Here is a 13,239-nt window from a genome sequence, read left to right as displayed (position 1 = left end):
AAAATACAGAATTCCAAAGATAAATACAAGCCAATTAAATAAATGATTGATTGATATAAGAAAACAGTCTTGGGAGTATTTTGAAAAAATCCAAACTATGGTAAGAAAACAAACAAAAAAAGAAATAATGACTTTTATTGGATCAAATCAGTTCAAGAAGTGACATGGATAAAGTGGAAAGCGATAGAAGTGACATTATACCTTCTGGCATGAGGGTAAAATGGCAGTGGCCAAAGATGGAGGCTGGATAAACAGCAGTCAGGCCAGTAAAACTAACTCCTGCGGTGGTTGTGGTGACAGCATCCTCCATATCATTTGATAGCCCTTGTACACGTTTGTGTATTTATTTTTTTTCTTTTCCATGACATAGGTTGGCATGCCTCATGAGTTTCAGATGGGGAAAGCAATCTTTTTTGGCCCAAGTGCCAAATAAAATGCAATACCTACCTCTGATGATGTTGGCATGCTGGCAAACAAGAGTGTTTATCTCTGTGTCTGTACTATTGCAAAGGTGGCTCCACATAAAGGGGGGAAGGGTGGTGGTAGGCATGCCTTCTGCTCATCAGAGTGGTGGTGGCACTTCACATACCCATCTCCCATGCCCATCTCCCAGTCTAAGCAGATTGAGCAACAGTACTGTGTACCTGCACAGTGCAGCACCAATGACTGCGGCAGAGCTTCAGAAAGGGGAAGGGAAATACAGGCGCCTGTATTTCCCTCCCTGCTGCTCTGTAAATGCTAAACTCGTTCTCTTACCTCAAAGTTTGCTTGGATCTGTAGGCATCCTGGAAGCTTAAAGTTTAGCATTTACAGAGCAGCAGGAAGGGGAAGGGAAATACAGGCGCCTGTATTTCCCTCCCTGCTGCTCTGTAAATGCTAAACTTTAAGCTTCCAGGACGCCTACAGATCCCGGCAAACCTTGAGGTAAGAGAACACGTGCTGAACCTAGGTATTTCTTAACGTGTGTTTTGGCTCTTACTGAGGATGGGACTAGAGGGAGTTCTGGCTGATGACATTTCTACTCTAGGTCAAAAAAGTCGAGATGTGCGCCATTGCAGCCTGGCTTGACTATATCCTTTTGGGATGCAGCAAAGGAACTGCCATGTTGAGCAAAGTGGTCTAATATGCCATCATCTACCATGCGTGTTTCCTACCCCAGAGCTGGAGGCAAATAAGAGGAAAATCCTATTATACAACAAAGAATAAATTCTTACTGAAATATAGCAGGCAGTAGAGCTTAATACTTTAAATGTCTGTGAATTTCAAAGGAAGAGTGGAACGGAACACAAGCATCTGAACCTGTTAGCAAAACCAAATGGAACTTTAGTGCTTATCTGGGCTGGATTGTACCCAATTCAGCAATGCCTTATCTCCAGCTACTACAAAGTTCAAATAGGAAGGTATTTAAATGCTTCCAAGAAAGGTATTATTGTCTTGGGCCTTTGTGAATATTTCAATGGAACACTTAAAGCAGCTCTGTATGTTCTCACTTTGTACAAACTTGGCATGGTATGGCATGGATGGCCAAGTCCTCTAATTTCTCTCTATCCTCATGCACTAGTGCAGGGGCCAGAACAATCCATCCTTCTCACCATCATACCTAATTCTGAACCGTGTAATAGAATGTTGATCCACACAATGGGACCAAGGCCAGAAAGGGATGAATTTTTCCCAGTAAGCCTGGATAAAGCCCAAGGCTTGCAGAAAATTTTTGAAAAAATTACATTGTGGATTAGAAAAACATCCATATCATTGAAGCAATGCCTGTTTATTTCTTTAAGAAAAATATGCCACTGAGATATGGCAAAACTACCTTGTGAGATTTCAGAATCTATTTTGGGAGTTGTTAGGGAGAAGAGGAAAGGGGAGACACTGCAGTCACTGTCCAGGGAAGGCAAAGAGGAAAAGCAAGAAGGTCAACGGAAGGGTGGGAAAGTGAGTTTCCCTCCCACACACAAGTCTTTGTCGACCCCCATCACTCTATACTATTGGCATCACTTAGCTATAAGGGGTTCATGGAGCACATGCCCTGGGGATGTATGACATCACTGAAGGTGCAGAGGATCTAAAGCACTTCCTGGAGGATACAGTCAAGGTACTTTGCTTTCCACATTTTGCTCATGATAAATACCAAGCGACATTGCTTCTTTTCCTGACAAGTTAATTGGTGACAAAAATTGTTATGCCTTGGGTAAAATCTAACAGTGTCAGTGTTGCTTGGGTACTGAATTTGGCCCATGGACTGCCAGCCGGCAACCCTTGATACGTGATATAATCCAGACTCTAAATTAGCATTGCCTCTAGGACATGGATAGAGCAGGTTATATAAAATACATGTGGTGCTCCATTCCTTCTCCAAATAGCTCTTGGTTGGGTATTCATACAAAACTGGAAAAGCGTGGAACATCTCTGTCTCTGACACCTTTTGAAAAAAAATATTCTTAGTGAAACTGTGGCAATATTTTTACCATAAGATCTGATACAATAGGGTGAGAAAAAATAGTTTCATGTGGCTTTCTTAACTGATCTTTCAGATACCATTAGAACTTAAGGAGGTGAATGCCTATTAGACATATTCAGACTACACTGTTAAGTTTGGCCTACCAATGAAGCATCTATCATATGCACCTGATAACCTCATCTAAAAATACATGTGTGTGAGGGTGAGCGTATGCGTGATTTGCTTGTGGGGAGTTGGCACCATAAATCTCTCTTTATAAAGAACAGCTCCTTTGGGCATTCCTTGCATATCCACGTGTGCTCTCCTCCCCGTGAAGCTGCCTCAAGGCTGGTGCTCCACAGGTCTTGCAGTAGACTTCAAAGAGACTGGCCACGGAGTGCATGCGGTAGAAGATGCCCAATGGCAGGGAGATCTTGACCACAATGGCCCAGAGTGTGAAACCATAGAAAGACTGCTCAATTTGGCTCACCAGGTGTGGGCGGGTCCCATAGGCATAAAGGATCCACACCTAGCCAAACAAAGAGGGAGGGGAGGAAAACAAGAATTTAAATAATCTGCACAAATACTGATATCAGAGCTGTTTCACAGATTACAGAAAAAAATCTGTTCACTGTACGTATCAGAAGTGACCACTATAACATCTAGAGGGGGTTCTGTGTATCTGAAAAGATGTGCTATGTACAAGCTCCCGAAGTGAAGCTGCCTGAGGGTCCAAGGTGTGTGGCTACCATATCCTACATACATTTTCCCCTTCACATGTTATAGTGTTGTGATCAAATTGAAACTAGTCTGAAGCACTGTCTCTTCCTGTATGAGCTTGTGCACCAATTCCTCTCCTCTAGCAACTCCTTTCCTGATATGATCTGCAGTGGCCCATTTGGGGGTATTTTCAGCTCTTTGGAAGTAAGAGGGAAGAACTGGCTCTTTGTTGTCTACACGCTACAGCTGCTGTCAGCCTGCACTACTTCAAAGTCACACAACTGAATGCTCCTCTATACAACCCCCCCCCCCAAAAAAAACCTCAGAGAAAAACAAGTTAAGCATCTTTCACACAGATGGAATCCAGCAGTGGTAGTGCACTGAGAACTGGGTGAGAATTCAGTTATGTGAGTCTTCCTTCTGCACAGTCCTAAGAAGGTTATTTCATTTGCTGTTTCTTAATTTGCAGGTTGACCATATAATTAATTTGGATCTTTAATGATGCACGCAGTCTAACCATTTTAAACAAGGTTCTCCTGGAAATTCCTGTGATACATTTTATCTATGAAACAAGCACAGCTGCAACACTCCTCCTCTTTCTGTATCTGCTTTGAGTTGCAAAATATGGCCCAGAATATTGTATAATGAGCATCTATGTCTACCTGCTAAATCTCTTTTTTTTTATTATAAATTTTTTTATTTTTCATAACTACAAAACACTACACCAGACTATCACAAGGAAAGGGGAGAGGGAAGGGACAAAGGGGGGTGGAAAAAGAAAAAGGGGGGGGAATGAACTACAAACACTAAACACTACACTTCAATGTTTCCCTTCATACTGTCATAATACAAAAATAGCTCCATAGAATAATGATGGAGTGGTTAATCATACAGAAAATAAACATTTCAAATTCTGATTAAACTTTCCTCCCCCTTCTAGGTCCCGGACGCAATTCTCTCTGTGCAACTGCTGTTGCGATGCTCTCCTCCTCCTCCCCCCCCTCCGGCTCCTCCTTTTCTTCATTCTTGGTGCAGCAGAGTTCTGGGTTTTTATTCTCAAAATCCTTTAGTTGATCTTCTGATAATATCTTATAGGCCTGATCTTTATATCTGAACCATATTCCTTCCGGGAATAACCATTTGTACTTTATTCCATGGTCCCTCAGAAGAGCTGCAAACTTTTTATATTTAAAACGCCGTTTCCGGACTAGAAATGGAACGTCCTTCAAAATCTTGACTTTCAAACCCATAAAGTCCAAATCCGCATTGTATGAGTTATATAGGATGGTGTCCCGAATCTTTTTAGTTGAAAAGTCAATAATGATCTCACGAGGCAACTGTCGCTTTGTTGCATATTTTGAAGAAGCCCGACGGACCTCCAAAATGGCGCTTTTAACCTCTTCTTTAGTCGTCCTCGCGGGTGTCGCCAGTAGTTCCGAGACCAAATCCCACAGATCCTCATTTTCCTCCTCTTTCACGTTTTGGAGATGCAAAATTGTCTGCGTTCGTTCCACCTGTAGCCCGATCAGCTGGTTCTCCACCAACTTCAGCTCCTTTTTTGTAGCCTTCACAAGTGACGCACTTTCCAGAGCAGACTTTTCTGCCCCCCCCCCGCTGCTGCCTTAATGGTTTTCACCTCGCTTTCAATTAAGCCCACCCTTTGATCAGTTTCGTTCAGCTTGTCAACAAAGGGTTTTATGGCTTCCACCACCGCCCTGCGCACCAACTCTTCGAGCGACTCCCCTTTCTGCAAGGTAGCCGAGATTGACTTACCGAGAGCGGGACTTTGCTTCTTTGCTGCCATTTTGGGGGGGGGGGGGCGCCAACAAAATTCTGGAACTCCACGAAGGGGAAGAGCGAGTCTTCTTCAGATCAACCTCTCCTTCACAAACGCTTGTAGAACAGAAGGGATTCGCTTGTTTACAGGCTTCCGCCTGTTTCTTTTACTTGCCGTTTCTTGTTGCCCGGCGGCACTCGAGGCGCCGCGCACATCTGCCGGCCTCCATAGGGACAAACGGGCAATTCCCCCCCCGCATTGATTTCGGGGAGTTCTTCCCGCCGCGTCCCGGACCCTGGCTCCCTCCCTGGGAGTCCTGGGGGCTAATCCTTGCGGATCAGCCGCCCGGTCAGGGTGCCCGGTCGTTTCCTCCCGGACCAGCCGAGAGGAGCGTCCGGCATGGCTGAGAAAACGAAACCGAATCCTACCTGCTAAATCTCATTAACTCAGGAACAGCTCTCCCAAACAGCAGGTGTGTAAATTTCCTGATTCTTAATGGTTCCAATTTAGATGGTGTGTGTAGGGGGGGGGACTTACTTGACTGAATGATCCTCCACACAAACAATTCCCCACACAAAGAAAGCTAGTTGTTAAACAGAAGGAATTCTTGCATAGCTTTCATCCTGACATCTGTGTGCAAGAAATGTTTGGTATGGAGGAGCATTCAATCTTGTGAGCCCCCATATGCTGGCTGAAGAACACAGTCCAGCAATAGTTCACCTGTTCATCTGTTCTTTAGGAACACTATACATGGGGCGGGGGGAGGGGGGTTAGGGCTCGGTTTTAGTGAATGAGTTTAGGGCTGGACTGCACAGGAACTGCTGGTTGGCTGTGTCGTTGTGGCATTTCCTGAGCCAGCGTGCAAAGGAGATCAAAGGTAAACTAAACATATAACTAGTAAGAATCCAGAGAAAAGCATTTGATTATGTTAAAATTCATCTTGCCCCTTGAAAGCATCATTGGTTAAAGATGTATTTTATTAGGTTAATGCCAAAAGCTAAATATGGTAATTATTTTAAAAGTGGGCTCTCCTTTTTGCTGATTCGCTTCCACCCTCTACTGGTCACTTAGAGCCTCTCACATCCTAACATTCCTATATGCCAGATTTTAAAGGCATGGGAGTTGCAGACTCCCCTTTGTTGTAGCGATTTCAAATCATCTTTCCTGTGAACAGAAAAGCTATGCAGAAACATTTTTTTCAAATACGTCATATTTTTCAAAGGCAGCACGACCAACAGGTAAGCTTTTTTGCATTGTGAGCTTTTTTGCATTGCCCTGAGAGACCATACCTGTTGAATTTTTGCCTATTACCCATCAGTTTGAGAGTTCCCCAGTCAAAGCCCCACACTTAGCTGTAATGCCAAACATATTCTAACCATGCCTTGCTGGGCTTTTCCATCATCTAAGACATGCAGTTTTGACATGTGTAGGTATTAAATGTTTCATTGAATTTCTGTCCTGTTACTGTCCACTACAACTGGCACTCAGGAGTATATGAAATACACCATTAGAGAAAGAAAAAGAGACTAGGCAGCCCAACTCTTTTCAGAGTTATTCAGAAGTAAGTCTTAACTGGACTTCTTCCTAAGGAAGCCTATATAGGAATGCAGTCTTTAAAATCTGCCTTTTTCATTTTCTAGCCAAGGACGTGCTTCTATTTTTGTTGCTGCTTCTAGTTTCAACTGTCTCAGGGAAAGCTCTTTTTCCAGTCTGCCTGGCAAATCATGTCATCATGTGAAGGACTGAAGTGTTGCTTTAAATTCTTGGCTTAAGAATGTCTAGAATGTTTTTTCTTTATAAAACATATTTATAAATGAAACTGAATTGCACAATGAATACCTATGCTCTACTTCCTGCCTTCTACCCCCCCACTACCAACGTTTATTTTTTTAACAAAAATTCCAAAATCCAATAAAGGACTAGGCCTAAATACAGAGCAAAGGAACATTTTGGGGCAGAGGGCATGATTGTTTCAAAGCATTGCAACAAAATCAAACAAAAGAGCTCCCTGTCTGTCCCTGCCATTTTGTATTTAAATGGATTCTTATGACTTCCTCCACCCTTGGCTCACGTATGGACATTCTAACTGGAACCATAAGTGAACACTGCATTGATCTTCCACATTTTTAAATATATTTTACACACCAGCCATACCAAACCTCAGTCCCGGTCTAGTGAGGCCCAATGTCAGGAAAGGGAAGGATGGTTATTTTAAGGACCATTTCTAGATCCCAACAAGACCTTCCTTCTCTATATCCACAGAAGTGGCATCTTCTTTTCTGAGATTTTGGCAGCACACAAAAGCCAGGCATGGAAAAACACGTATGCTTTCTGGGCTCCAGTAGAGTCTGGGCTGGCTCTAAGTCACCTGCCTGTATATACTGACAATATTTCAGAATGCTATTTCTTTTATGGCTCAAGATTGTATGTATGTGATGGGATCAGGAATGGGGGAACCCATGTTACAAGTTTCTACTGGTTCCAGAAAAGTTATGTTTGAACCCTAGCAGCATCTCTCAATCTTCCTTGAGCCTGACTCAGCTCACCGAGATATTGTAGAAGATAAGGAGAATAGAGATGTTCTGTAGAACCTTCCTCCTAATGCTTGGTCTCTTTGACTGACGCTGCATGTGTGAGATCTGGAAGAGGGATGGGTCAGTACCATAGTCTGTCAAGTGCTGTGGTGACTGATGCTCCAAATTGGCCATGATGTTGGTCAGTGTGTTGGTTTTGGAGAAAGGTCCGTTGCTGTACTGCTCCATGTGACCTCTAGAAATGGAAAAAACCCAGCTGGTACCATCAGCCTCACTATTGTCTTGGGCATCTGGCTCATGAGAGAGGCTAGAATACAAAGCTTCAGTAATGAAGAGATTCTGCCCCAGGATCTGGATGGTCTTGCAAAGAGAGAAGCAAAAGTCCAGGAGATGGAGGCTGCCATTGGCATGAAGGAAGAAGATGGCAACCAAAGAGAAAATGGATACCATGAGGGGACCGCAGGAGCTGCCCAGAAGCAAAGTTACGTCTAAGTTTCTTACCACACTCTTATCAGAAGAGGGTGCTGTAGCCTTTTTTTTCACCCTGTAGGTGATGATGCCTATCAAAGTTGCCAAGAACATTGCAGATAACAACACAGAATTGAAGATGTAGTATGTCCGAAGAGCTTCTGGGATAGTTTTGGGAGACTTAGCAAGCACTCCAAAAGAGATCATCACGCCAAAGGTTGCTGAAATGGCCAAGGCCCCTAGCACGAGGCCAACAAAAGCTCCACTGAGATGGAAGTGTGCCCTCTGAGTGAGTGAGGGCTTCTGTTGATGGGCTTCCCGTCCAGTGTTCTTCCAGATGATGTACAACATTGTAGAAGAAAAGAGGCTGAACTCAATATTGAATGGATGCAGGTATGCAGCACCTTCTGAAAAGATGTGACAAAGACTGGTGGCACAGACACAGCTGTTAGTGTGGGGGTCACCTGCAGGAATAGCATAGAGAAAATGCTAAATATTAGCAGGACAAACCAAGTAGCATGACTCCCTTACTTTTAACCAAGTAGACATCCATCCAATCCTACCAGCTTTAGAGGTAGCATACAATTTCACCAGCGAGGCAAGGTTCCTTATCATAGATATATGCACTTCAAAATGGCTGGTTTGGGATGAGTGACTACATGGCAACTGCAAAGCTGGAGGAATGGTGGTTTTCATACCACCCATTTTTGAAGGACAGAAGGCCTTCAGTATGTGACAGAATGTACATAGAAGAATAGAATGTACATAGAAGAAGGCATGGTGACCATCGAGGGAAGGATAGCTAAAGTGGAAAATGGAAAGCTTAAATGGAGAAGGAAACTCAGTGGAAGAACGTTATAGGGTGGGGGAGTTGACCAGGGAGAGGAAGCAAAGAACAAATGTATGGTGAGTGCAAAAGACAATGAGTAGTTCCAGCAGAAAGTAGGTGGGTCTCTTCATAATGTACAGATCAAGCATATCAACTCTATGTTGATCACAAGGAAATTAGTCTGGGTTGATTCAGCAATGATTCCCTTTTCCTAGTGTCAAGGGTTCAGAGCAGAGGTAGCAACACAAGGCTGCCACTGATATGGAGGGGTACTTCTGGAAAACTTCTTGCCTTCAGAAAACTTCTTATCCAAGCTTGTGGTTTGGCACAGATCTAGCCCCAAAGCCTCTATGCTTAATATATCCTTCCCCAGACAAGAGGGAGGAGAGAGTTGTACCATGTGAAGATGGGGAACTCTGTCCTGCATGAGCATCATAAAATTCTTCTAGCTGCTTCATAGACTCATCCAGCACCACACTCATCCACAGCAGGACGTTGGTGGCTAATGTGTGCATCAGCCCAAATCTAGAAGCCACACAAAGAAAGCAGGAGTTATTCATGGAGGAGTCACATTGCAGTTCACCTCTTCCCAGTTATCCCAGTTCAATGAAGCTTCCATAAGCTCCATTCCCAGTTCAACCATACTACCGCACCCAGCATTTTCTAGCATTTTCACATATACTCCATCATTGACAAATACTGTATGGACACCTGCAGCTTTTATAGGACTGCCCACAACCTCCTCCAGTTTTCCCTCCATGGTTGCGCAATCTGCAACTTTTGATCCCTCCCGTGATTCCTCCTGAATATTACATACTCGTTTATTTAAACCCATAACTTTGGTTTACCATCTTGTCCTCTAGACTGTGGCTTGTCAACCTTCTACTAGAGGAAGAATCTGCAGTGTAGAATGCCACTGATTCCACATGCCTGTGACTCCTCCCCTTGCTCATTCATACTCTGGAAAGCTTTTAGGAAAAAGCTTGATGAAATAAGGAAACTGCCTGTCCCATTGGCTAGCAGTAATTGTACTGAACTGCCACTTGCTGACAGACCTGCTTTCTTTTTGCACAGCTCAGAGGATAGTCCTACCTATTTAGATGCTGGTGTTCCTGGATGCAAACCTTAGCATTAAACAATAGCAATGAGACCTGTATGAAAGGAAGAGAATGAGTGGGGCATGGGGGAAGACATCACATCACTTTCAGTGGAATAACATATACATATATATAAACACACACACACACACATATGTATTTTATAGGTTCCCCATGGCATGTATCCCCAGCTAATATCTGGACCTGATGTCATGTCACCTGAACGATGGTGAAAATGGCTTGCACAATAGGGAATGTGGTGATTAGCATGGAGGCACAGTGTTGCAGCTCATAGTAGTATCCCAAGGAGAGGCAATCCAGCACCAGTGTGGCTAGCGCAAAGAGAGACAGACCACCTGTCATGATAAGACAGCACAGTTATTCCAGATATTTATTTATTTTTATATCATATTTGTATTCTGCCCTCCCCGCAAGCAGGCTCAGGATGGATAACCACCTTAAAATCATTTTAAAACGTTCCATATTAAAACATTAAAACATCATATAAAAATAGCAGTGCTCTTTTGCCTGGCGGCAGCAATACAACTAATAATCAATGATACAGCAGTACAACTGGATATAGCAGCACAGTAACAGCAGCTGAAAAACAAACAGTGGTGGGCAACTTTCACAGGGAGCGGGGTAGATGTTGCATCCTCTGGCCAGTGGAAGCCCAACCTCAGCCATGAGCCTGGCGGAACAATGCTGTCTTACAGGCCTGGCGGAAAGATAGTAAATCCTGCTGGGCCCTGGTCTCAGTAGACAGAGCATTCCACCAAGTAGGAGCCAGGACTGAAAAAGCCCTGGCTCTAGTCGAGGTGAGGTGGGCCTCCTTGGGGCCAGAGACCGATAAGTTATTTTGGAGGGTCCTCCGGGGAATATACGGGGAGAGACAGTCCCTCAAGTACGCTGGCCCCAGTCCACACAAGGCCTTATAGGTCAATACCAGAACCTTGAACCTGATCTGGTACTCCACTGGATAACTCCAGTGGATTAACACTGGATTACACACATAGCCACTGGATAACTCTCTGATGACTTTTTCAGGTTGTAAAGCTGTAGGAGACAATATTAAGAATCAGAGCACAGTACATTTTCATTTCAAGAATGTCCAGTTTGAAAGACAACAAATAGACACATCTTTCCAGCTGAGGAAGGACCACTTGTAGCTTTGAAAATAAAATCCTTCTCCTTCCCCTTTTTCTGTCTCCTCACAATGGCAAGTAGGACTGGTATGATAAGACAGAAAGTTATCACTGGTTTAGTGTGAGAGAGCAGACACATAATACCAGACCAGGACCGAAAAGTATCACCCCAAGTGGCCAAGATTGAAACTCACCCCCTTAAACAGGAAATTTGCAAGACACATTATTTCTAACAATAGGAAAGAATTGGGATCTCCTTTCCCATTACAGTGCTCGTAGGAGTACTCGTGATAAATCATTTGTGAGAGAGAATAGGCTGAAATGGGCTGGGCATTGCTTAGCGGAAGAGCACATGCCTTGCATATCACAGTCCCAGATTTGATCTCTGGCAACTTCTTTTCTTACAGGATCTCAGGTAGCAGATATTGGGAGCAACCTTTCTCTGAAGCCATGAGACCCTAGAGAGCCAATGGGAGTAGACAATCTAGGTAGGTCAGTGGTCTCCAGCAGCTTCCTATGACCAATTAACTGAACAGGCTCTCGGGGTAGAATGCAAGTCAAACTGCATGTTAAGCCTGAAGTATGTTAGCAAAGATGTCGAGTCTAGGACTGGAATACCAAGACAGTCTGGTTGTATCTGATAGGTTCTGGCAGACCCAAGCACATAAACTGTGTAGGATTGCACTGTAACAATGCAATGTTACAGTGAAATTATGGTTGATTCCCTTGGACTCTCAGGTCAGAAAATCTCATAGTTAGCAATGACCTCCAAAGCTTGTGATTCTATGGACAAAAAGATAGGATTTATGTAGCACCTGTACCTTTGAGCCAGCTTGCTCCAGCATGGTGGTCCTGATGCATTTTCAGTTGCCTGTTGCCAGCAGAGCGCCAGCCGAACCAAAGCATCCAGATGCAGGAAGAGATCATGAGCACCGCCAGAAAAACATGGACATTATAGCTCTGCAGGCTGTGTTGGTGAATCTCAGCCAGGAGCACAGCACTGCCCACAAATGTCAGCAGGGCCAGATAAAGCAGAGAGAGCAGTGAGCTGGACTGGGTGGTCGAGGCCATGGAAGAAGGGTCACTTTACTGGCTATGCCAATGTGCAGCTCAGCATTCCAGGTAGTATGACTGTGAACAGAAATGGCCAGAGAGGAAGGTGAAGCACCAATACACACAAACACCTTTTGTGTGACATCCACACTCTTATACTGATGTGCCTGCACATCTTTTTACAACATCCACACACACAGAGCTAAGTGGCTCAGTTTCAGAAGAAAAATTTGTAATGGTGAAAATGAGGATGCATGCCTTGGCGTGTTGGAAATGCTAATTGTGTGTCCTTTTCCGACAGATGCTTAGCTCATGCTGCTTATCACTGCACAGTGATCTGGTTTCTAGTGTCATCATACTAGATTCCATGGTACAGATGCAGTGTGAAAAAGTTCCTTATGATTTAAATGCCTTTGTGCCATGAAAACACCCCCCCCCCCAATAATCAGTAATACCAGGAGGCACTGCAGTCTATGGTACCCTATTTATGTATTTATTTATTTATTTGATTTAATTTATACCCCACCCTCCCCACAGGGCTCAGGGTGGCTAACAACATTCCAAAAATACATTAAAAGTCACAAAAACGTAAAATCAATAATTTTTTATAAGTCATTAAAATAGTCCAGGAGCAGGCTATTTAAACAAATATTGGGAGTCCATATATGGGCATAGCAGTTGGCTGAGGGCAGCCCCAGAAGAAGTGGTGGTCTTAGATGGAAGAAGGAGGACACCCGCTGGCACTCAGCCAAAGGCCTGGCAGAACATCCCCGTTTTACAGGACCTGCGAAACTGTAACAGGTCCCACAGGGCCCAGATCTCCAGCAGGAGAGCGTTCCACCAGGCTGGGGCCAGGGCATTAAAAGCCCTGGCCCTGGTTGAGGCCAGATGGATTGGGCCGGGGACCACCAGGAGTTGCTTGTCTGCAGAGTGCAACACCCTGCAGGGGACATAATGGAAGAGGTGGTCCTGCAGGTATGTAGGTCCCAGTCCATGAAGGGCTTTAAACACCAAGGTTAACACCTTGAACCAGATCCAGAACTCCACTGGGAGCCAGTGCAGCTGGCACAGCACAGGATGAATGTGTGCTCAGATTGGCGTTCCGGTAAGGATGCGTGCTGCTGCATTCTCGACCAGCTGTAACTTCCGGGTCAGGCCCAAGGGCAGCCCAGCGTA

At 44.3% G+C, this 13,239-nt stretch overlaps 1 protein-coding gene across 1 annotated transcript; it reads right to left on the bottom strand.

The window, feature by feature from the left end:
• Positions 1-2,714: 2,714 nt before the first annotated feature.
• On the bottom strand, positions 2,715-12,081 carry LOC129332681 (proton channel OTOP2-like). The gene is made up of 6 exons (XM_054983911.1): positions 11,832-12,081; positions 10,085-10,221; positions 9,861-9,919; positions 9,166-9,293; positions 7,484-8,403; positions 2,715-2,969 (listed from the first exon to the last, which is right to left on the bottom strand). The coding sequence occupies exons 1-6, from the start codon at positions 12,079-12,081 to the stop codon at positions 2,715-2,717; spliced, it is 1,749 nt and encodes a 582-aa protein (XP_054839886.1).
• Between the last annotated feature and the right edge of the window lie 1,158 nt (positions 12,082-13,239).

The sequence above is a fragment of the Eublepharis macularius genome, chromosome 6 (genome assembly GCF_028583425.1).
Source record: "Eublepharis macularius isolate TG4126 chromosome 6, MPM_Emac_v1.0, whole genome shotgun sequence".
Classification (NCBI taxonomy): Eukaryota; Metazoa; Chordata; class Lepidosauria; order Squamata; family Eublepharidae; genus Eublepharis; species Eublepharis macularius.
The sequence above is the reverse complement of the archived record's forward strand: the minus strand, read 5'-3'. Positions and strand labels throughout refer to the sequence as shown.